Source organism: Zingiber officinale, chromosome 2B, assembly GCF_018446385.1.
Source record: "Zingiber officinale cultivar Zhangliang chromosome 2B, Zo_v1.1, whole genome shotgun sequence".
Taxonomy (NCBI): Eukaryota; Viridiplantae; Streptophyta; class Magnoliopsida; order Zingiberales; family Zingiberaceae; genus Zingiber; species Zingiber officinale.
The window spans coordinates 100,413,953-100,439,726 of record NC_055989.1 but is presented as its reverse complement, the minus strand read 5'-3'; the positions used below and the strand labels follow the sequence as shown (position 1 = coordinate 100,439,726).

Genomic DNA, 25,774 nt, shown 5'->3' with positions numbered 1-25,774 from the left:
AAGTTCTACTTGGCTGCTGCTCGAACCAGGCTTAAATAGTCCATTGAGGGTGCCTCCAACTGCATAGAGGGCGCCTCCAAGCCCGCCGAAATCACAACGTCAATAAGCTCCTGCATCTTGCCTTCTTATACACTTGAGGGCACCTCCAAGCTTCATGGAGGGCACCCTCCATCCAACGTCCAGGACACCTCCAAGCTCCATGGAGGGTGCTCTCCATCCAACGTTCAGGGCGCCTCCAAGCTCCATGGAGGGCTACCTCGCGCCTTGCTACGGGGTTGTTATCCAAGTCACCTGAGGCGCCTCCAAGCTCCATGGAGGATGCCTTGGGACTGTTCATCCGACACTTTTCTTGTACGATTTCTATCCTACAAGGCATGTTAGTCTACAAACAAAGTATACCATGTAAAACAAGATTAGTACAATAAAATAAGATAAATAGAAAGTTATTTTGATAGTCTTCGGACTGTTCGATTCTGACTTTGCATTTCAGCTCCAAAAATCCTAGGTCGAACCGACGCCTACTGTTCCCTCACCAGGGAACACGTCCTCACCTACTCCACTCAGAAGAGTTTACCTGTTGCCAGATTGATCCTCCAGATCAACTGGACTTTCTGTCTAGAGTTACTACCCTTTAGGACCTAGGGTTACCACCCCCCTAGGGTTTTCCATCACCTAGGGTTACCACCCCCTAGGACCTAAGGTTACCGCCCCTTAGGATTTTTCATCACCTAGGGTTACCACCTCCTAGGACCTAAGGTTACTACCCCTTAGGGTTTTCCATCACCTAGGGCTACCACCCCTTGGGGCCTAAGGTTACAACCCCTTAGGATTTTCCACCACCTAGGATTACATCCCCTTAGGACCTAGGGTTACCACCCCCTAGGGTTTTTCTCCTGCCTAGAATCCACTAGGATTTTTGCCTAAAAATACTTAGGACTTTTCCTGCAATCTCATTCAAATGTATCGAACATAAGATAACTTAACTTTGGACCCTTTGACATAATCAAAACCCAGGTTTGATCGTCGGATGCTTCCTGCACCAACAATCTCCCCCTTTTTTATTATGACAACACGGTTCAAAGTTAAGTGAAACATAACAATAAATAAAGGAATTTAAGCATGAGCATAAATACAATAATTTGTAAAAAATCCTCTCTTATGCTCCCCCTTTCATAAAAATTATGTTTAAAGTTGTTTAAATTCTTACCTTTGACTTTTCTCACCCCTTTGACATAAATCAAAAATAGTAAATAGAGAAAAGGTTGTTTTACATAAAAAAAATATTTATTGTATTTAACTTTAAGCTCCCCCTGAAGGGTAGCACTTAAAAATTTTAGCTAATTTTTAAGCGTTTGAAAGTGAGTCGGCCTTTTTTAAAAAAACTTAACTAAACTTAGCTTTTGAAAATAAGTGCTTTGAAACACATTTAGCTAATTTAGAAATACTTAGCTTTTTAAAAAAAAAACTTTGTCATGTACTTAGGTTTTGAAAAACTTTTGATACAAACTTAGCTTTATAAGATTTTGATAAAACATTTAACTTTAAAATGAATTTCTCAAAAAAAAATTGATAAAAGCTTAGTTTCAAAGAATTTGATCAAAACTTAGTTAAGTACTTAATTTTAAAAAGATATGGATAAAAGCTCAGTTAAATACTTAGATTAAAAAAGGATTTTCCTAAAAAGCTTAGTTAAGTACTTAGTTAAAAAAATTGATAAAAAACTCAGTTAAGTATTTAGCTTAAAAAATTGATAAAAAGCTTAGTTAAGTACTTAGCTTAAAAATGATTTGATAAGAAGCTTAGTTAAAAACTTATTTTTCTAGATACAGAAATATTTAAACTTACTTTTTTAAAAAAACTATTTAAGGAATATTTTTAAATAAAATTAAATAGGAAAATTGAATTTCCAAAAAGAAAAGTTTAACTTTAAAATTTTGGAAAAGAATACTTTAACTTTTCAAAACAAAAAAACAATTAACTTAACTTGACTCCCTTTGTCACTCCCCAGAGGAGTCTCTGCCAGACAAAAATCCGGCAGAATCTCCCCTATACTGGTGACAATCTAAATCCTGTCACACATGTCCCTCAGGGTCTCTTAATCCTCAGCCAACACGATCGGAACATATATGATAAAATAAGTAAATAATACACATATTTTAATATAAAACTTACTTCAATACAAAGAGGTAAACACAACCCATAACGGAAAACCATCGCAGCGGAAAAACATGGGCAGCATACCAAAACTCGATATAAAATGTACGAGTGCAAGAACTACACATCACAAGTCTGTAGATCATATAACAAGGAACTAAAGTCCGAAAATAGAAAACCATCTCGACACGGAGTGGGGACTAGCAACTGAAACCTCCTACGTCTTCAATCAGGACCTCCTATCTTAACATAAAAGTGTGAACCATACCAATAGGTGCAGGGTCGTCAGACCAAATACATAATGTCTCCTCAAAAAGAAGGTTGTATCAGATAGATCCCACGTTGAGACGCTCGTCTCGAATCAAAGTCCTGTAACAACCTGCATATAATTAATCCACTATAATATGTATCCAGTAGCTAAATCAAAATTTCTATTAAATTAAGAAACCCTAAATTCCCTCATTAATCCCGGTAAACTACATAAATCAAGTCTAACCCATAGCTTAGATTAGATCCAACGTTTAACCCTAATTATCAAGACAAGCACTTGGATCAATCCTACCTAATCTTTCCTAACTTAAATTCCAAGTGTAAGCTACAACAAAGATCAAATTTTCTACACCTTACCTCAACTCAAGCCACCACTATTGACTCATGACCGAAAAACGGAGCTGTTGGGAATACCAGCAGGGAGCACTTGTTGTCGTCCCAAACCAAATAACCCAAGTTAACATCGAATATAGATTGATAGTCAGGACGTACACTAGGATAAATAGATTACCTCAAATATGGCCGTCGGAAACCCTAGATCAGTGATGGAAAAGGGCTCACGTGACTCGAATCTAGAAGAGAAGGGAGATTCATAGGTGAACTCGAGTCCAGACCGAATCCCACTACTCGGGCGACGATCTACTGGAGGAAGGTTGGAGTCGGCCGTTAGCACAAGGAGGTGTGATGATGTCAGTGCAATCAACGATCTAGGGTAGAAATGTGAGAGAAAGGCTCGGCACTGGTAGGCTAGCTCTTGTAGTGGCCGGATGTGGGAGGGGATCAGGCTTCCAGTGCTATGGAAGAGGGAAGTCGGTCTGCACTATTTGGATAAGAGGAAGGAGACGTCGCAAGGGAGGGGGCTCGAGGTTTTTCCTTGGCCGATGGGTTTTGTACGCGTGGGAGAAGAGGAACTGAAGCAAGGTGTCACGTCGGGTTGGGGAGACGAAGAGATCAGGGAAGAGGAAAGGGGGTCAACATCGCGAAAGGGGAGACGACATTGGAAGTAAAATCGGGCTGAGGGAAATCAAAAGGATTAGGCCATTGTACATAGGATTAGGTTTATATAGTTTGAACTTAGTTTTAGGAAAATCAAAACTAAGTTGATTATATCACGATTTTCTACCTTCTGACCGATTGCATGAAGACCGTTCAACAGGTCCTGAATCCGCGCATGAAGTTGGCTAGCCGTCCCATCTTCCTGCATTTTTATGTTATACAATTTATTTAAAATCAAATCACGCTTGCTTACTTTAGTATCGGAAGTGCCTTCGTGCAGTTCGATCAGCTTCTCCCATAGTTCTTTTGCGCTTGAGAAAGGACTAAATCTGTTCAGTTCTTCTTTTGTCAGGCTGCAATGAAGGGTGCTGGTTGCTTTAGTGTCGGGCTCGATTTTCTTCATCAAGCTGGAGTCCCAGTTCTGGCATGACACTAGTTTTCCAGCACCGTCGAGTGGAAGTTTGAGACCCGTTTGGATAATTATCCACATCTCCACTTGCTTCTTGAGGTAGTACTTCATTTGGTTCTTCCAGTAGCCAAAATCCTCACCAGAGAAGAGGGGAGGACGTGTGGTGCTATACCCTTCTTGGTGGGCCATTTTAAAAATCTAGCACAGCAAAAATAAGAAAACTTGTTCCAAGACTTGGTCTTGGATTAGTAGTGCGGGAATAAGAAAAAATAGTAAAAACTTGAGTGGTATTTGCACCGACATCTAGAAACAAAAGAACTCGATTGATAAAACAAATCGGAAGGTGGCAATTTTACCAATTCCGATTGACTCCGAAAATTCATAAAATTACCATGGAAAAATTACTTGAATGATGGCTTTACTTATTCGAATCGACCCCGCTCTGATACCAATTGTAGGTCGAAAGCGCTAGAGGGGGGGTGAATAGCACTCGTGGCTTTCACATTCATTTTAAAACAATCGAGTAATACACAACAAAAAAAAATAAAAACATACAATACTAAGACCAAGGTTTTTACTTAGTTCGGAGTTTGTAACAACTCCTACTCCAAGGCCCACACTCATTGAGTGTTTACTTTGGGAAATCACTATCAATTTGAAATATTACAACTTTAAGTGCAGTTAATTAAATGCAGTAAAATATACCAACGACTAAGATTAGTAAACTTGGAGCTTCTGGTCATCGGAGTTGAGTTACAGCTTTGTCGGATCGTTCTTTGAGTAGCACACGGAAGAAGGATCGCAAGTTCGAAGTTCTACTTGGTTGCTACTCGAACTAGGCTTAAATAGCCCATTGAGGGTGCCTCCAACTGTATGGAGGGTGCCTCCAAGCACACCAAAATCGCAGCGTCGATAAGCTCCTGCATCTTCGCTGCTTATCCGCCTGAGGGGGCCTCCAAGCTCTATGGAGGGCACCCTCCATCCAGCATCCAGGGTGCCTCCAAGTTCCATGGAGGGCGCCCTCGCGCCTTGCTGTGGGGTTGTTGTCTAAGTCACCCGAGGCGCCTCCAAGCTCCATGGAGGACGCCTCGGGACTGTTCATCCGAGGCTTTTCTTGTGTGATTTCAGTCCTACAAGGCATGTTTGTCTATAAACAAAGTATACCCTGCAAAATAAGGTTAGTACAATAAAATAAGATAAATAGAAAGTTATTTTGACAGTCTCCGGACTGTCCGGTTCTGACTTCGAATTTCACCTCCGAAAACCTTAGGTCAAACCGACGGCTATTGTTCCCTTACCGGGGAACGTGTCCTCACATACTCCACTCAGGAGAGTTTACTTGTTATCAGTTGATCCTCCAGATCAACTAAACTTTCTACCTAGGATTACCACCCCCTAGGGTTTTCCATCACCTAAGGTACCACCCCCTAGGACCTAAGGTTACCACCCCTTAGGATTTTTCATCACCTAGGGTTACCACCCCCTAGGACCTAAAGTTACTACCCCTTAGGGTTTTCCACCACCTAGGCTTATCTTCCCCTAGGACCTAGGGTTATCACCCGCTATGATTTTCCTCCTGCCTAGAATCCACTAAGACTTTTACCTAAGAACACTTAGGAGTTTCCTGCAATCTCATTTAAACTTATCAAACACAAGATAACTTAACTTTAGACCCTTTGACATAATCAAAACTCAGGTTCAATTATTGGATGCTTCCTGCACCAACAGGGGGTTCCTTGTGATAAAAGAACCCTAGAGGAGCACCATTTCCAAGGAGCCATAAGAGATTCCATCCACCATTAAGCTTGGAGATTCTTCAAGATGATGACCAACACACGAGTGAGCATTCTCTTCTCCTTTTCTCCTTGATTTTGAGTTGTATAATTTATTCTTTCTCATCTCTTGGTTGTAACTCTATCTTCATGGAGTTAAATTTTGAATTTTAAAATTAGAGAGTAGCCCGATGTATTAGTGACACTTGTTTTCATTAATTTATTACTTGTGATCACATGACATGTTATCTCATGATCTGACTTTATTGTGCATACATGATTATGATACTAACATGCATTCTCATATCATAAAGAAGCAGGGAATGACTGAGAGGTAAACCCAATTCTTCGACCCATAAAGACAGAAAGTTAAGGGGTTGTTCACGAAATTAATCCAAGACCTCATGAGTATGCCATTGGCTATCACAAAACTTAATGGGGGTTGCCTTGATTCGGCATCACAAAGTAAGGGATAGGCGCCTCCCTGAGATAGTTATCTCTTTAGTAAGGTTACCCAAAAAGGTAGGCGTTGCATTTGGATAAACACCTCAGTATCATTCCAAAAGAGGATATTGGGTACCTCGAAATAGACCACCTTCACTTAATTAACATAATGGTAAAAGTATGAATTCCATTTAGGGCTTTAATAATTATCATGGTGAAACTGAAATCCTAGAATTGCTTCCTTGCTTTCTTAGTTCGTTTTCTCATTCTCACAATTTTTATTATTTTGATTGATTTAGATAGTATGCTTCATGATTCTAACTAGTACTCGATTCATGGTCACTTTGGGATTGACATTTTATTACTTGACGATAATGGTGCACTTATTGTAACGCCCCGCCCCTCCTGCTAAGGCCACGGGGGTTACTTTACCATACTTACTTACTAATTACAGCGGAAGTCTTATTCGTAAAATTTTAAAACTTTTCTTTAGCTTTTAAATCACCATGAAAAATCATCTAACATATAAACCACACAGCATACTTAACATATTTTTGAGACATGATGCTCAAACACATAATAAAATGTCATGGAAATATGAAGTAGTGACATAAAGCTAGGCATAATTCTTATTTTTATGAAAGCAGGTCTTTTCTTTTTCGTTAGCCAAATCACTGCCACACACATCCTTCTAGCCCCTCCTGCTGCTCCCCTAGTTCATCCATCCCTTGCCCTTATATGTAGTACAAGAAAGTAAGTTGTGAGCACTCATGGCTCAGTAAGTTCCTTTCATACTCACAAAAACCGTATAGCATATTAAGAACACAAGTCATATCATATGGAGTTAATTTCATCATATCCTGTAGCATATCATGGCATGATCACAACATAAACATAAGATATCATGGTATCACACAACATAAACATCATACATGTCATAAGCATCATCATAAATATCATGGCATCATCATGTCATAAACATAAGGTATCATGGCATCACCTAAGGTATATGCAAGGTGAACTCTTAAACATGCATCATGAAAACATATGCAACATGTCTTTTAAAACTTATAACATACATACTTAAACATAATCTCAACATGATTAGGGCCCCGGCTTGTACCACATACATAAATGTGCGCGTCCTATGTAGGTCCAAGGTAGCAAGTCTTGAACCCTACAAGGCATACATACTAGGCCCGTTTCTTAGTCCATCGACCTAGGGGCACTTAGGAGCTCATCCCTAACGATGCCCGTTTCTTAGTCCATCGACCCCGGGGCGCTTATAGAGCCCACCCTTGGTACAAGCCTTAAAAGTAAAGTAGCATGTCATAATAATAAAATTCTTAGCATAACTTTCATGTCATATTCATATCATGAAGAGTGCTCTTGATCCCACTTGTAGGGAGGCAACTCTTAGGCATACTTAAAGCATGTGAAATTGAGCACATAGCATATCATGAATTTGGACACACAGCATATCATGATCACATGCATAATTAAGCACACAGCACATCATGAATTTGAGCACACAGCATATCATGATCATAAGCATATTTAAGCACACAGCATATCATGATCATAAGCATAATTAAGCACACAACACATCATAAATTTGAGCACACAGCATATCATGAATTTGAGCACACAGCATATCATGGTCATAAGCATAATTAAGCACACAGCACATCATAAATTTGAGCACACAACATATCATGAATTTAGGCATATAGCACATTGTCACTCATAAGTCCTAATCACATAAATGAGTATAGCTACATAGCATATTCTTATCATGTCATAAAGCATTGCATGTGAGGCACATAAAAGATCATAATTAGGTTTCTACCCTAATATCATGTGATGGCCGAAACATGCTAATTTGTGACCTAGTTTAGTAAGCAACATGAAAGCATATGAACCCCAAGCCTTTATCATATCTTACATCATAAGGAATACTTTGAACATGTTTGGTTTGGGTTCTTAGATTCCTAGGTCTCTACTTTCATCATGGCCGAAACTTGTAGGACTTGATGCTAGGGTTCAAGTGTCCTAAAAGCATGAGAACTTTAAACAACTTTCATAGAAAACATTCCAAGGAATAACATAAGCATAGTTGAGTTAGGTTCTAGGGTTCCTAGGCCCTTAAACATGATGTGGCCGAATGGTATAGGTCTTAAAACCAAGGTTCAGGTGTCCTAAAAGCATGAGAACCTTAAACATATTTCATAGCAAACATTTTAAGGACTAACATGAGCATAGTTGAGTTAGGTTCTAGGTTTCCTAAGCCCTTAAACATGATATGGCCGAATGGTGTAGGACTCAAAACCAAAGTTCAAGTGTCCTAAAAAGCATGAGAACCTACACAATTTCATGGTGTCATTTATAAGGAAATAACATAAGCAATTTGGTTCAAGTTCTAATCATCCTAGGTCTTGGAACCTTAAGTGGCCGAAGGTTATAGACATGTAATCATCATTCTATGCAACAAATAAGCATAAAAGCAACAAGTTAACTTCATATCATTTCATCAAGAAGGTCATGAGCATCTTAGACTTGTTATAAATTTTCCCTAGGCTTCACATCTTAATATGGCCGAATCTTCTTGCATATGAAATAGGGTTTATATCTTCATACAATCATGGCACATCATAATTACCCTATCTTAGAGAAACATAGCATGCTTAGTTTTAGATTTAAAGCTCTCCTAGGCTTTTAGTTTTATCATGGCCGAATACCCATGTGAATGAAAATTAAGTTAAATCAACATACAATTGGGAACAAATATGTTAACCACACTATTATCATAGAGCACATATTATGAGTACAAGAGATCATGCTTAGTTTAGTTTTGAAGCTCTTCTAGTTCTTTTGTTCATGCTTGGCCGAAATATTAAGTTCATGAACCTATAACCCTTTTAGCGTAAAAACATAAGGATAAACTCCTACCATAATATACATGTCACAAGAAGTATATTGAGCACATCTAGTTAGGTCTTTAAACTTAGATTCTTTCTTTTGATCTTGGTTAAAAACCATGGATTTTCATGAAACAATACCTAGGTTGTTAAGCAAATCTATTTACATGAAAAATCCCTATAAGCTATTGTACCACAGGTGAGGGGAACTTACATCCTTTCGCTTGTGGTTTCTCTTAGAAAAATGTTCTAGTTGCTAAAGAAAGGAAGAAGCTTCTTCTTCTTGTGCCTCCTTTGGTTTCCTTTGCTTGGAAGGGCTAGAACTTGAAGATTTCTTCTCGGAAATTAGCTTTCTTGGAGAAGAACTTAACTTAGTGTTCGGATCAAGGAGAGGGAAGACCCCTTGGTCTCGGTGGAGAAGAGAGAAGGGAGAAGGAGGAGGAAGAAGGAGAAAAATGAGAGATTTCTTTTCTCATTTTCTATTTATTCATCATGAGGGGAATTTATGCCTTCATTAATCCTTCCCTTAATTCATCCATCACTCCTCTCTTGATTCCCATGAAAATGAGGAGAGGGAAGGGTGAGGAAGGCAACTTGCCTTCTTCTTGTTCCTTCTCTTAACCAAGAGGAAGAGGAGGTAAGTCACTTGGTATTCTCTTGCTCTTTTGCTTAATTTTCTTTTATTTTTCTTCTCACCTTTAACTAAGATTCCATTCTTTCCTATCCATATGTAAATCATTATCCTAGTGGTTGTCATGCATCAATTTATCTTCATTATTTGTGGGAGGTCCAAGGTTCAAACCTTGACCTCTTCTTCTTTTTATTTCTATTATTTATTTCTTTGTTTCCACTTACTTTCATGCTCTAAAGAGATTAATACTCATATACTTATCTTAAAATTTCGTGGGTGTTACACTTATAGTTTGCACACATCAAATTTTTAGTATTGTAACCAAGGACTATTTCAAATTGATACTTGTTCGATTGTAATTTGATTAATCTAGATTTCTTTTCTTATTTATAATTTTTGTTTTTTCTTTGTTTATTTTTAGTTCCTTCTTTGTCTCTTTCCTTTTTCTGACCTTTCCTTTTCTGGTGGATAGGTTTCCTTTTATGTGAGGTGTTGACAAATCAAGAGATATTTTTCCATTTGATTCAAAGATTGATACAACTTTCCATAAGAGAAGAGGTCTACAAAAGCATCCTCTCGAGGCGGAGTAGTGGTTGAGACATGGAGTGTTGCATATGAGGTATGGGATCGAAACTCAGCGCGTTCGAGCATGCCCTTCCCTATTCCTTAGGCACTTGCACTAATGGCTAGTAGCCACCAGTGATTTACCTCCTTCGTGTTGGCCTAGGGATGGGTTGGTAGAGGAGTTGGAGCAAGCGAATCGCCTTTGCGACATAGAAGTCTACAAAAGGACCCCCATGTCTTAGTCACCTGCACTAATGGCTAGTAGTCACTCATGATTTACCTTCTCCTTGTTAGCTTAAGAATGGATTGATGGTGACACTAGGGGTGAACGAATAATTTTTTACCACATAAGTCTATAAAAGCAAGTCAGTGAGCAAGAGTTGGTCTTTCTTTTATTTCCTTTTTTCTTTTGATAGTTTTTTTCCTTTTTCCTTTTCCCTTTTCCCTTTTCCTTTGTTTTTTCTTTATTTTCTTTATTTTCTTTTTTTCTTGCTACCATTTTTCAATTTTTTTCCTTTTTACCCTTTTCTCTTTATATATATATATAATGAATTATATCAAATTAATAATTAATAATGAAATAATAATAATATATTAATAATATATGAAATAAATAATTATAATTTATTTATAAATTTTTAGAATTTAAAATAAATTTATAAATATTTTATCAGAATAATTTGATTAGGGTTTAGAAAAGTTTATTTGGATTATCCTATTTAAGTTAGTAGTTGATTGAAGTAATTAACTTAAATTTTTAACTAAACCCTAAGTTAAAATTTTCCATCGACTGTCGGTCATTGCTTTAGTTACATTGTAACGACCCGATTTTCCCTATTTCGAGTTCTAAAAGTCCTTATAAAAATCTAGAAATGCTTTAGAAAAATTCTAGAGATTTTTAGAAATTTTTAGAGTATTTTTACGTAATTTTTGGAGTTCGTTTGGTATTTTTACTGAACGAAAGAAGTTTCGACAAAAAAATGTCCAAGCTGAGATTTGAACCGTGAACCTCGGGTAAAGCAGAAGTTCGCTTAACCAACAGACCAGCCGCGGGTTTGTTAATGAAACCCGAATCAAGTTGTATTTAAGCAATAGTTAGTTAACAGAATATTAAAGTTATAAGAAGAGAACTTAGGTTTTCCCCGTGACAAAATCTTCTCCTCTCCTCCTCTCGCGACGGCGCTTCTCCTCTCAGGCGAAAACAGAGACGAAGCTAGGGCTTCGTCTCCGGCGGCCGGCGAGCACCCTTCTCCGTGAGTTCTTCATACCTTTGTGATCCTCTCGTCGAGGAGAGCAAGAAGATACCAAGAGATCGTCGAGGAAGCATATATCCGAAGCCCTAGAAGCCTCCTTCTTCTCGGTTGTAAGTCCAAGAACAGCGAGGTGAGTTGCTTCTCACCTGCAGTAGGAGTTGTTTCGAGCTTTGATTCATTTTCATGGCTTTCGGATTCTTGTTTCCTTTTGGATTTCGAAGCAAGTTTAAGGGGTTTTGTTTTTGATGCTTACTGCCATGAACCCTAAAGAAAGATTAGATAGATTGTTGATGTTCTAAGGCGGGTTCGAAGATGTTTTACCTGTGACTTCAGAGATGTTTGATGTGCCCTATAGTGGAATTACCGTGAACCTTGCGTGGATGCAACTCGATGTTGCTCGGCTTCTGTGAGTAGTTGTGGTTTTGTGTGGAGGCAATCTGATGCTATTTTTGTTACTACGAATAGATGTGGGTTCCTTGTTTTGCTCTTTAATTAAGCTGGGATGACAGTTGTCTTGGTTCTCCTTAAAGTTTCTAGAATTTATGAATAGATTCTTTAATGATCAGATTTTCAATTTGTTGATAAATCAATTTAGCCATCATGCTATCAAAATTAAGCAATTATAGAGCATACTTAAAAATAGCTCCCTGTTTGAGCTCAGTAATTGCTGTGTTTTGCCGCCTCACAGAAATTATAGTGAGTTGCTTCTCACCTGCAGTAGGAGTTGTTCCGAGCTTCGATTTGTTTTCATGGCTTTCGGATTTTCGTTCCTTTGAATTTCGAAGCATGTTGTAAGGTTTTTGGTTTTGATGTTCCACCGTGAACCCTAAAGAAAGAAGAGAAGGATTAGTTTTCGATTGGTTTGATTTCTTGCCACGATTGTGGATTTCCTGCGTAGCACAGCGTGTTGGTTCAATGTGTTTGTCTGATAGAATGTGGACTTAGATTTATTTGCTCCTTTATGTTCTGTTGTAGTATGTGTAAAGAGGCTTTGCTTGTTCTATGAAACCCTTGGATCTGTTAGTTTGCTAGTGGGCAAGAACAGCCCTTGCTGTTGGTTCCGGATTGTACATGCAGTTTTATTTGCATTTCGTAACCATGAACAGCTTAATTAGAGCTTAGAACAGCCCCTCTTAGAGCTTGTTACAGTCAGGATTCTAGTATGCTTTGATTCCATGCTTGGATTTTTCTGTACAGCAAGTGTTTCAGTGTTTCCTGTTTCAGATTTAGTGTGCAGTTTTAGAACCATTTAGTTACTGCCATGAGTTTGATAAAGAAGAGGAGAAGATATTTTTAATTAGATTTTAAGCTTCAGCAGATTTTAGCTTTGTTTGTGCCATGCATTGAAAAGAACAGCCCTCCTCCTTGTGTAGTTTTCCATGTTTCATTTAGTTCCTTAATAATAGCCTATGTTAGCTTTGCAGAATAGGTTTGTATGCCATTAACTGGACATGAACAACATATGCTTTAGTATATCATGTGGTAACTTTTGATTGTAGCAGAAATCATCCTTTCCTTATGTTCCACTTTGTTGGAATTAATTAGAATGAGCAGATTTCTTTTACATTGCTAATAGAAGAACAGTTTTCTTTTTCTAGCTTTTCCTTAGCTATTTGTAAGCATGAGCATACTTCTTTTCTATTGCTATTAGACGTACAGTTTCCTATTTGCTATTGGAATAACATGAGCAGTTCTATTTTTATAGCATGCAGATTTTTATAAGTAAAGTATGCAGATTTTTAATAAGCAGATTTTCATAAGTATTGCATGCAGATTTTAGATAAGCTTAGTATGCAGATTTTGATAAACTTAATATGCAGATTTTTATTAAGCTTTACATGCAGATTTATGTTAAGCTTTGTATACAGATTTTCAGTACGTAGAGTGTGTTCTAGTGCACCCCAAGTGCTTGATAAAATGCTTAGCTCAATATAATGCTACAGTAGGCATTTTAATAGCTCAGTAAATGCAGTAGAAGCATTTAAAATAACTTATTTAGTCTTGCTTCAGCTTATATGGGACTACGGTCCAATGGGTGGGCTCCCACAGTCGCCTCTAGGTTCAGATAACCTAGTTCTAGGTTCAGATAACCTAGTTAAAGCAAGGTAAGAAAATTAGCTATGAAATCAGTATTTTATTTTTAGCAGTGGCACTGTACTGGATTAGATATCCATTGGGTTGGGCTCCCACAGTCGTCCCTAGGTTTAGATAACCTAGTAAACCCTACTAGACTCGGAACTTGCAATCCCGGGTTTAGTTAGGGATGCGCGCACAGCAAGTACAGTTGCCGGGCCCATCAGCAGCATGATTACTATTTTGATCTATTATGTAAATAGTTTTCAAAACTTCACAAATTAGTTATGTGAATACAAGTTAGACTCAGTTTAGCATTAATTAGTTTAGCTTAGGTATCAATTCAGTTTCTTATTGATACACATGATAGTTCTATGATTAGCTATACATGTTTAGTATTTCAGTTAGTATGATTCCTTTGCTATTTATGAGCATGATTAGCTATACATGTTTAGTTTTTCAGTTAGTTGATTTCTTTGCTATTTATGAGCATGATTAGCTATACATGTTTAGTATTTCAGTTAGTTGATTTCTTTGCTATTTATGAGCATGAGTAGCTTTACATATTAGCATTCAGTTTTCGCATGTTTTATTTATATACATGCATCACCTAGTTTGCTGGGATTTAGCTTATAGATAATGCTTTAGCTTCCTATTTTCTGAATCTCTGGAACAGGAAATAGGAAGTAATGAAGGAGAGACAGGACTTGTGACGGTGTGTGATGTGTGGACTATGGAGATCCTTTGGACTTAGCTAAAGAACTCACTTAGTTTAAGAATTTGTTTAGTTTAATTTCTTATTAAGTTGATAAGAAAATTTTGTAGTAAGAAGTTATGTTTCCGCTTTTCATTACATGCATGTTTTGATTTATTAAACTGCGTGGTTGTGAAAATATATGTTCCAGCCGCCTGTGGCTGAGTATACTCTGTATGTATTTACGGATATGGTCACCGGTACATGGGAGACTCTGCCGAAATTTATCGGTAGGGTTTCCATGTGATTTTTTATCATACCGGTTAAGTAGAGTTAGTAGTCAAGTAACGGTCATCCTTAGAGTGTAGTAGTAGTAAGAAGGGTGGTCGTTACAGTTGGTATCAGAGCAGTTCCCATTCTCCAGCATCACACACATCAGCATCAGCCTTGCCGTCTTCTAAGTAAGAATACCTCTACTCTATTTATGTTTCTTGCTTTCATGTTTAGGAATAATTATAGCATGCTTATGTGTGATAGCCTCTAACATGTTTATAGTAGCTAGTTAAACGTGATTAGATTAGTTATGTGCATCCTCTATGTCTTTAGAAATGGCACAAGGAAGCCCAGCTAAGCAGGCACCAGCTACTGAGCCCCAGCAAGAGGCAGGCAGTTCAGTGCCTCCCCCAGACCTTACAGCATTAGTGGCTCAGTTACAGCAGCAGCTCGCTGAACAGCAACAGGAGATAGCCACCTTAAAGGCTAATCAGCAGAATACTCCCACAGTCACCCCGGAACCTAACCTAGCGACCCCAGCATTTATAGAGGTTCCACCAGTCCAGCCCACAGCACCAGTAGCCCCAGCTGCTGAGCCAAGAAAGGAAGTCTATCTGATCCAGTGGCAGCGAGTCAAGCCAGAGAACTTCTCAGGCACTAGTGAACCATGGGATGCTCAAGCCTGGTTCAAAACACTGGAGAGCACGATGGAGCTTCTGGACTGGCCAGAACAGGAGAAGGTGAAGTGTGCCTCCTTCTGCCTGGCAGGAGACGCACGTATGTGGTGGGAGAGAGTCAGAGCGAAGCGCCCAGTGAACCAGATGACATGGGCTGACTTCGAGAAAGAATTCTTCGAGGAGTTCTTTCACATGCGGGTCACAAATCGCCACTACGACGAGTTCACGGAGTTTCGTCAGGGCAACCTATCAGTTGAGGAAGCCGTGAAGAAATTCAACAGACTGGCTCGTCTATGTCCCGAATTAGTCAGCACAGAAAAGGAATGAGTTCGGCTGATGCTCAAAATGTTGAGGCCGGAAATAGCGATGAATGTGGCCGGTGGCATCCATAGGCCACAAATCACAGAAGAACTACTGAGCACTACCAGAACAGCATCAAGCAGCAGAAGCAAACCTCCTCAGATTCCAAAGGCCAAGGAAGTTCAGATACTCAGAAATCTCAAGGCCACAGCTCTAACTGGAAAGGGAACTCCAGCAACAAGCGCAAACCAGAGAATTACCCAAAAGGAGGACCAGCTAGCAAGCAGCCAAGTTATCCCAAGTGTGCTACTTGTGGGAAATTCCACCCAGGGGTTTGTTGCAAGGGCACACGAGGATGCTTTGAATGTGGACAAGAAGGGCACATGGCCAAGTAGTGCCCGAACAAGACCGGTCTTCCTCAGCCACAGCAGATTCAGTATGCAGGCCAGCCAGCTCAGTTATATCAGATGCAGTCCGCTCTAGAAGGTCCACTTATCAGCCAGGGCAGATTAGAAGCCCCTCCAGCTATGGCGAATGCGAGGATCTACTCACTCACCAGAGAGGACGTAGCCAACGCCTCGACAGTTGTCACAGGTCAAATTAGTATTTTTTAGTATAGTGCTACTGTTCTATTTGATACTGGGGCAATCCATTCTTATATAGCCAGGACATCCGCCGAAAAGTTAGCAATACCCCCAGAGGTACTCAGTAGTCAGTTTCTGACAACATTACCTTCGGGAGAAGTTATGGCATCCACGCACTGGTTCAGAACAGTGCCAGTCATGATAGCAGACAGAGAACTCTTTTGTGATATGATAGTGCTAGACATGACTGACTACGATGTCATATTTGGAATGAACTTCCTGATCAGATACGGTGCCTCCATAGAGTGCCGTAAACAGAAAGTCGTATTCCAACCTGAAGCAGAAGCACAGTTCGAGTACATCGGAGAACCCAAGAGAAAAAGTGCAAGTTAAGTCCTCGATACGTAGGACCCTACCCCGATCACAGAGAGAATTGGGAAGGTAGCTTGCAAGCTAGGCTTACCTCAAGATATGTTAGTAATACACAATGTATTTCATGTCTCCATGCTAAAGAAGTGTATTCACGACCTTAGCCAAGTGATTCAGCCTCAGACAGTGCAGATCCAAGAGGATCTTAGCTATGAGAGCAGACACAGATAGTGGACAGAGCAGACAAGAGACTAGGAAACAGAGAAGTGTCATTAGTAAAAGTCATCTGGTAGAACCAGAAGCACGAGAAAGTTACTAGGGGAGCGTGGAGACAGCATGAGACAGAAATATATCTAGAATTATTCTAAGTTCGAGGACGAACTTTTTATAAGGGAGGGAGAATTGTAACGACCCGATTTTCCCTATTTCGAGTTCTAAAAGTCCTTATAAAAATCTAGAAATGCTTTAGAAAAATTCTAGAGATTTTTAGAAATTTTTAGAGTATTTTTACGTAATTTTTGGAGTTCGTTTGGTATTTTTACTGAACGAAAGAAGTTTCGACAAAAAAATGTCCAAGCCGAGATTTGAACCGTGAACCTCGGGTGAAGCAAAGGTTCGCTTAACCAACAGACCAACCGCGGGTTTGTTAATAAAACCCGAATCAAGTTGTATTTAAGCAATAGTTAGTTAACAGAATATTAAAGTTATAAGAAGAGAACTTAGGTTTTCCCCGTGACAAAATCTTCTCCTCTCCTCCTCTCGCGACGGCGCTTCTCCTCTCGGGCGAAAACAGAGACGAAGCTAGGGCTTCGTCTCCGGCGGCCGGCGAGCACCCTTCTCCGTGAGTTCTTCATACCTTTGTGATCCTCTCGTCGAGGAGAGCAAGAAGATACCAAGAGATCGTCGAGGAAGCATATATCCGAAGCCCTAGAAGCCTCCTTCTTCTCGGTTGTAAGTCCAAGAACAGCGAGGTGAGTTGCTTCTCACCTGCAGTAGGAGTTGTTTCGAGCTTTGATTCATTTTCATGGCTTTCGGATTCTTGTTTCCTTTTGGATTTCGAAGCAAGTTTAAGGGGTTTTGTTTTTGATGCTTACTGCCATGAACCCTAAAGAAAGATTAGATAGATTGTTGATGTTCTAAGGCGGGTTCGAAGATGTTTTACCTGTGACTTCAGAGATGTTTGATGTGCCCTATAGTGGAATTACCGTGAACCTTGCGTGGATGCAACTCGATGTTGCTCGGCTTCTGTGAGTAGTTGTGGTTTTGTGTGGAGGCAATCTGATGCTATTTTTGTTACTACGAATAGATGTGGGTTCCTTGTTTTGCTCTTTAATTAAGCTGGGATGACAGTTGTCTTGGTTCTCCTTAAAGTTTCTAGAATTTATGAATAGATTCTTTAATGATCAGATTTTCAATTTGTTGATAAATCAATTTAGCCATCATGCTATCAAAATTAAGCAATTATAGAGCATACTTAAAAATAGCTCCCTGTTTGAGCTCAGTAATTGCTGTGTTTTGCCGCCTCACAGAAATTATAGTGAGTTGCTTCTCACCTGCAGTAGGAGTTGTTCCGAGCTTCGATTTGTTTTCATGGCTTTCGGATTTTCGTTCCTTTGAATTTCGAAGCATGTTGTAAGGTTTTTGGTTTTGATGTTCCACCGTGAACCCTAAAGAAAGAAGAGAAGGATTAGTTTTCGATTGGTTTGATTTCTTGCCACGATTGTGGATTTCCTGCGTAGCACAGCGTGTTGGTTCAATGTGTTTGTCTGATAGAATGTGGACTTAGATTTATTTGCTCCTTTATGTTCTGTTGTAGTATGTGTAAAGAGGCTTTGCTTGTTCTATGAAACCCTTGGATCTGTTAGTTTGCTAGTGGGCAAGAACAGCCCTTGCTGTTGGTTCCGGATTGTACATGCAGTTTTATTTGCATTTCGTAACCATGAACAGCTTAATTAGAGCTTAGAACAGCCCCTCTTAGAGCTTGTTACAGTCAGGATTCTAGTATGCTTTGATTCCATGCTTGGATTTTTCTGTACAGCAAGTGTTTCAGTGTTTCCTGTTTCAGATTTAGTGTGCAGTTTTAGAACCATTTAGTTACTGCCATGAGTTTGATAAAGAAGAGGAGAAGATATTTTTAATTAGATTTTAAGCTTCAGCAGATTTTAGCTTTGTTTGTGCCATGCATTGAAAAGAACAGCCCTCCTCCTTGTGTAGTTTTCCATGTTTCATTTAGTTCCTTAATAATAGCCTATGTTAGCTTTGCAGAATAGGTTTGTATGCCATTAACTGGACATGAACAACATATGCTTTAGTATATCATGTGGTAACTTTTGATTGTAGCAGAAATCATCCTTTCCTTATGTTCCACTTTGTTGGAATTAATTAGAATGAGCAGATTTCTTTTACATTGCTAATAGAAGACAGTTTTCTTTTTCTAGCTTTTCCTTAGCTATTTGTAAGCATGAGCATACTTCTTTTCTATTGCTATTAGACGTACAGTTTCCTATTTGCTATTGGAATAACATGAGCAGTTCTATTTTTATAGCATGCAGATTTTTATAAGTAAAGTATGCAGATTTTTAATAAGCAGATTTTCATAAGTATTGCATGCAGATTTTAGATAAGCTTAGTATGCAGATTTTGATAAACTTAATATGCAGATTTTTATTAAGCTTTACATGCAGATTTATGTTAAGCTTTGTATACAGATTTTCAGTACGTAGAGTGTGTTCTAGTGCACCCCAAGTGCTTGATAAAATGCTTAGCTCAATATAATGCTACAGTAGGCATTTTAATAGCTCAGTAAATGCAGTAGAAGCATTTAAAATAACTTATTTAGTCTTGCTTCAGCTTATATGGGACTACGGTCCAATGGGTGGGCTCCCACAGTCGCCTCTAGGTTCAGATAACCTAGTTCTAGGTTCAGATAACCTAGTTAAAGCAAGGTAAGAAAATTAGCTATGAAATCAGTATTTTATTTTTAGCAGTGGCACTGTACTGGATTAGATATCCATTGGGTTGGGCTCCCACAGTCGTCCCTAGGTTTAGATAACCTAGTAAACCCTACTAGACTCGGAACTTGCAATCCCGGGTTTAGTTAGGGATGCGCGCACAGCAAGTACAGGGCCCATCAGCAGCATGATTACTATTTTGATCTATTATGTAAATAGTTTTCAAAACTTCACAAATTAGTTATGTGAATACAAGTTAGACTCAGTTTAGCATTAATTAGTTTAGCTTAGGTATCAATTCAGTTTCTTATTGATACACATGATAGTTCTATGATTAGCTATACATGTTTAGTATTTCAGTTAGTATGATTCCTTTGCTATTTATGAGCATGATTAGCTATACATGTTTAGTTTTTCAGTTAGTTGATTTCTTTGCTATTTATGAGCATGATTAGCTATACATGTTTAGTATTTCAGTTAGTTGATTTCTTTGCTATTTATGAGCATGAGTAGCTTTACATATTAGCATTCAGTTTTAGCATGTTTTATTTATATACATGCATATCGAGTTTTTGTGAGTAGGATAGCGCTCACTAAGCTTTTAGCTTATAGATACTATTTTCCTCCTACTGCAGATAAAGGAAAAGCTAAAGTATAAGGAAGAAGGCGACAAGGAGATGCTGTGACGGTGTGTGATGTGTGGACTATGGAGATCCTTTGGACTTAGCTAAAGAACTCACTTAGTTTAAGAATTTGTTTAGTTTAATTTCTTATTAAGTTGATAAGAAAATTTTGTAGTAAGAAGTTATGTTTCCGCTTTTCATTACCTGCATGTTTTGATTTATTAAACTGCGTGGTTGTGAAAATATATGTTCCAGCCGCCTGTGGCTGAGTATACTCTGTATGTATTTACGGATATGGTCACCGGTACAAGGGTGACTCTGCCAAAATTTTTCGGTAGGGTTTCCATGTGATTTTTTATCATACCGGTTAAGTAGAGTTAGTAGTCAAGTAACGGTCATCCTTAGAGTGTAGTAGTAGTAAGAAGGGTGGTCGTTACATACATGCTTCATGAGATGTTCAGCTACTTTGTTGTTTGAATTATTGGTCCTCGAGGCGGTAAAATCCAACCCAATTGTTGTTTGATTTTGATTTAATTTTTGAATTAGATGCTAATAATTTTGTAAATTTTGTGTAGGAGCAGGAATTTCAAGAATTTGAGGTATAAATGCGAAACCCCTCAATTTGGATACAATCCCTAAATTTCAAAAATTAGGATTGAAGATGGACAATTCGTCATCTCTTAATTAAAAATATTCAAATTTAAAGAATTTGTTTATTCAATAATTTGTTTTTACCAAATGCTAATTACATAACACACGCGCGCGCGCGGGCGTGCACATTTAATGCTACAGACCTTAGCTTGTGGAACTCGTCTGCGCCTATGTATTTTTCAATTTTTTTAAGCTCTTGGTTATGTCAATGAGATTTTGTCATTTGGATTTAAGGGTTGAGTTATACTATTAAGAACAAAAAATCCTTCTGTGGGAAGGCGGTGACGGTGTGCGACTACGGTGGCGACAACGCGCAACTGCAGCGGTGTCGGGTGGTGGCCGAGGAAGTAGATTGGGCGAAGAGGGTGACGGGAGAAAGAGAGGAATCAGGATCGGCTTGAGGATTTGTACTCGTGGAGAAGGGGAAGCGACGTGAGGGAAGGCGGCGCCGCGTTGGGAGAGGAAGGGAAAGGCTTGGCGCGAGGATGTCTAGGGCACGGAGATGAGAAACGAAGGAAAAGAGAAAAATAAAAATGTTTAAAGAAATTAAACATTTTCTCGTTCAAATAGGGTAGCTTAAACAGACTTTCCCCTAGCCCAATAATTTATCCCCTTAACATACACTATACGAGCTCCGAAAAATTCTCAAAAAATTTCTAAAAATTCTTCAAAATTCTGTTAAGGTTATTCCTTGAATAACCTTATTATTTTGTTATTATTTGGGTGTCATATTTTACATTCTAAGAATGATACATTTAAATTAGAAGAAGAAGCATGTAAATTATTATCCTTAATAGTCATGGATTCTAATTTTTCTTCAAGCATGCTAATATCATGTTTCAAAGACTTGTTTTTCCTTTTTGCCTTAAAAAAATTCTCATTGGTACTTGAAATAATTTTAATTAGATCATGAGGAGGAAGATTGTGTACCTTACTTACCAAGACGTCTGAATCTAAAGTTTGACCTCCCCCTACAATTGAGCGCCCTTCTTCTTCACTTAAGCTCCTTTCTTCTTCTCTTTCGGATGAAGTGGAGGCAACATCATCAATTCCCATTAGAGAAAAGTGGGAGACATGGTGTTCTTTCTCCGATGATGATGATGGATCATCCCATGTTGTGAATAAAATTTTAACCTTCTTCCCTTTTCTTTTGTCTTCTTCTCCTCTTCCTTCTTCTTTTCTTCCTTCTTCTTTAAGAGGGGGCATTTATCCCTTATGTGTCATTCTCCTTGGCAATTGTAGCATTTGATCTTCCTTCTTCTACTCTTTCCCCTTGAACTTCTCCTAGCATGTGATTTGTCAGAATTAAAATTATTAAATGTTTTTCTCATCTTCCTTACCATATATGCCTCTTGATTGCTATCCATTGAAGCACTTGACTCCTCGGAATTGGAAGATGATGGAGATATAGATTTCTTCTTATTTCCTTTTTCCTTGTTTGCCACAAGTGTTATTCCTCTTGATCTATGGCCTTCTCCATCTAGCTCTTCAACTCTAGTTTCGTGGAGTGCCATTGTTGAGAAAAATTCATCTAGAGAAGATTTCTCTAGATCCTTTGATATGTAGAATGAATCTACAATGGACATCCATGTAGTGGTTCCTGGGAAAACATTGATGACTTTCATTATGATACCTCAGTATGTAAGTATCTCACCTACACTTGTTAGTCCATTTAAAATTTCCTTAATTCTAGAATGTATAATAAATACCTTTTCTCCTTTCTTAAGCTTGATGTTGTTGAGTTAAGTTTGAAGAAGGTCCCTTCTTGTTAATTTTGCTTTCGATGTTCCTGCATGAAGCTCCACTAGCTTTCCCATAATTCCTTGGCGCTTGAGTAGTTTCCAACCCTTGTTACTTCTTGTTGGGGAAGGACATTTAGTAGATGATGTATTGCTTTTGAATTTGCTAAATGCTCTTCCCTTTGCTTCTTGCTCCATCTTATTTTCTCTAGTATCTCATTGATTTGATCCCTAAGCATTTCGAAACCATTTTCCATGATTAGCATAATATCAAAATCATATTCAAAAAATACCTCTATTCTCTTCTTCTGCTAAGAAAAATCTCTTTCGAATTTAGGTAGATGGATGCTTGAACTGACCACTTTGATGAAGTGCTCTTCTCGGCGATTAGTCCATTGAAGGGCGCCCTCGCTCTAATACCACTTGTTGGGGATATTGTGGTCGGCTAGAAAGTAGGTTGAATAGGCTAGGTCACCCCAAATCAATTTATTTTCCTACAAAGTTAGTGCGTAAGTAGAAATACAACTAACTAATGAAAACAATAAGGAAAGAATACCAAACCGCTAACACAATTTCTTTTAATTAGTTCGGAGATTGCTTGCTCCTACTCCACGGCTTGTCCTTGAGGTGGTTGATGTTGGTGCGGGAAGCATTCGACGATCGAACCCAAGTTTTGATAATGGAAAAGGAATGAAAGTTAAGCTTATTTGTGATCTAACATATCTGATGGAGATTGCAGGAAAGTCCTAAGTGTTCTTAGGCAAAAGCCCTAGCTGCGGTTAGGCAAGGTGAAAACCCTAGGGGAGGTAACCCTAGGTGGAGAAAAATCCAAAAGAAAAGGGGGGGGGTAATCTTAGGTCTTAGGGGGCGGTAACCCTAGGTGGAGGAAAATCCTAGGGGGGGTAACCTTAGGTCCTAGGGAGTGGTAACCCTAGGTGGAGAAAAATCCTAGGGGTAGTAATCCTAGGCGGAAAGGTCAGTCGGTCTGGAGGACCGGACTGGCATCAGGTAATCTCTCCTGAGGGGAGTAGGTGAGGACACGCTCCCCGGAAGAGAGAACAGTAGGCGTCGGGTCGACCTAGGATTTCTGGTAAGAAATCCGAAGTCAGATCCGGACAGTCCGATGACTGTCAGACTTTATATTTATGATATTATGTGCTAACTTTATGTTGCAGGGTATCTTTTGGACTAACGTATCTTACAGGTACAAAGTAGCAACCTTAAGCCTCGGATGAGCAGTGTCCGAGGCGCCTCCATGGAGCTTGGAGGCGCCTCGGGTGCAAAGGATAGAGCTTGCACGTGGCAGAGCTGGAGGTGCCTCAGACTGAGCGGGCGGCGCCTTGGACCGCAGATTGGAGACGCCTTGGACTAGCATGGAGGTGCCTTCAAGTGGATCAGAGGAGAAGTTTTCAGTGCTGATCCACGCGGCTGACTCGGCATGCTGGAGGTGCCTTGGATGGTGTTTGAGGCGCCTCAAGCAGTGTATAAAAGGAGGTTTCGAGCAGCAGGTTTGATTATCAATTCTAAAGTGTTCTTCCTTCCTGTGCTACTCAAGAAACGACCCGGCTAAGCTACGACAAGTTCTCGACGACCTGAAGTTATAGTTTTTCACTTAGTGTTGTCGGTATAGTTTATTTTCAGTTCACTTAATTGTAATTCTTTATTGTACCAAGATTCTGATATTATAGTTGTTGTCCACCGAAAGCGATCAACGATCGCGGGCCTTGGAGTAGAAGTCGCCCAAGGCTCCGAACCAAGTAAATAACTTATGTTCGTGTGTTGCTTTCCTTTACTATTTCCACTGCGTTATTCTGATACGTTTTAATCCGAAACGCGTGAAAGCCACGAGCGCTATTCACCCCCCCCCCCCCACTCCTCTAGCGCTTCTCGATCCAACAATTGGTATCAGAGCGGGGTAGCTTTGATTTGGTGCAACCACCAATCAAGCATTCTTTTCATGGTGTTTTTCAATTTTCGGAGTCGATTGGAATTAGCATAATTGCTACATTCTGATCTAGTTCTTTTCGTAATCGTACTCTTTTCTCGAAGTTGGTGTAACACCACTCGAGAACGCAATTTATTATTATTTCCATACCGCACTACTAATCCAGGATCAAGTACTGGGACATCTTTTTGTTTTTTTTGTGTGCATATCCTCTAAATGGCCCAACAAGAAAGCTACAGCACTATCCGCCCCCTGCTCTTCACCGGAGAAGACTTCGGTTACTGGAAGGGCAGAATGGAAATTTTCCTGAAGATCCAGTTCGAGATGTGGATGATCGTCAAGACTGGGTTTGAACTACCGACTAACGGAGACGGCAAACCAATACCCTGCGAAGACTAGGATCCAGCATTAATCAAGAAGGTGGAAGCAAATGCTAGAGCAACTTGCACCCTCCAGTGTGGACTAACAAAGGAGGAACTCAACCGCGTCAACCCTTTTTCCAGCGCCAAGGAGTTGTGGGAGAAGTTGATCAAACTTCATGAAGGAACATCCAACACCAAAGTAAGTAAAAGGTACTTAATATTTAATAAATTATATAATATTAAATTATAGGAAGGCGAGACAGCTACCCAACTCCACGCCCGGATACAAGACCTACTCAACGGGCTTCATGCGATCAGGCAAAAGGTAGACAATCGGGACATCATCAGGTATTCCTTAAATGCCTTTTCGAGGAATACCTTGTGGGCATCCATGGTAGATGCCTACAAAGTTTCTAAGGACCCGTCCTCTATTAAATTAGATGAGTTGTTTGCTGAGTTTGAGCTTCATGAACAGATTAACTCACGTCCGGCCGAGAAAGGTTTGACTTTGATTGCAGGTATAGGAAGAGCACGTGAGTCAAGATCAAAGCGCAGAACCGAACCAGAGTCAGAAGAAGAACCGGATTCGGACGATGACGATGACGAGCTCACAGCCGAACTCGTCAACCTAGTGAGGAAACTCTATAAGAAAAAGAAAGGCTTCAACAAGAAGGACCTCAAGAAGGTAATTTAATCCAAGGAGGCCCAAGCCAAGGTAAAGTTCGAGGTGACGTGCTACGGGTGCAATTAGAAGGGGCACATCAAGGCGAACTGCCCAAACCAGAAAGATTCAAAGAAACCAAGGAGGAAGAAAGCTCTGAAGGCAACCTGGGATCAGTCTTCATCAGAAGAATCCAACGACGAAGAACTCGAGCAGGAAAGCCTTCTCGCACTGACGGCCCGAGACTACACCAACGAATCCGGAAGCGAGGACGAATCGGAAGCCAAGTTCAAGAGAAGCCACGGATCCGTATCAGTTTCCGAAGGGCCAAACCCTGTTGTAAGTATAAATCGTCTTTATAATTTAATTAATTATTTAATTTGTAAATTAGCTAAGTCTAATGTTTGGGTCAAGTCGCTTCTAAAAGAGGTAACATCTCTTAAAGAAGCGACTAATACCGA

The 25,774-nt window shown here is 39.4% G+C and overlaps 1 protein-coding gene across 1 annotated transcript; it reads right to left on the bottom strand.

Moving 5' to 3' along the window:
* Nucleotides 1-3,375: 3,375 nt before the first annotated feature.
* On the bottom strand, nt 3,376-3,940 carry LOC122048489. The gene is made up of 3 exons (XM_042610053.1): nt 3,674-3,940; nt 3,548-3,622; nt 3,376-3,438 (listed from the first exon to the last, which is right to left on the bottom strand). The coding sequence occupies exons 1-3, from the start codon at nt 3,938-3,940 to the stop codon at nt 3,376-3,378; spliced, it is 405 nt and encodes a 134-aa protein (XP_042465987.1).
* Nucleotides 3,941-25,774: the final 21,834 nt, after the last annotated feature.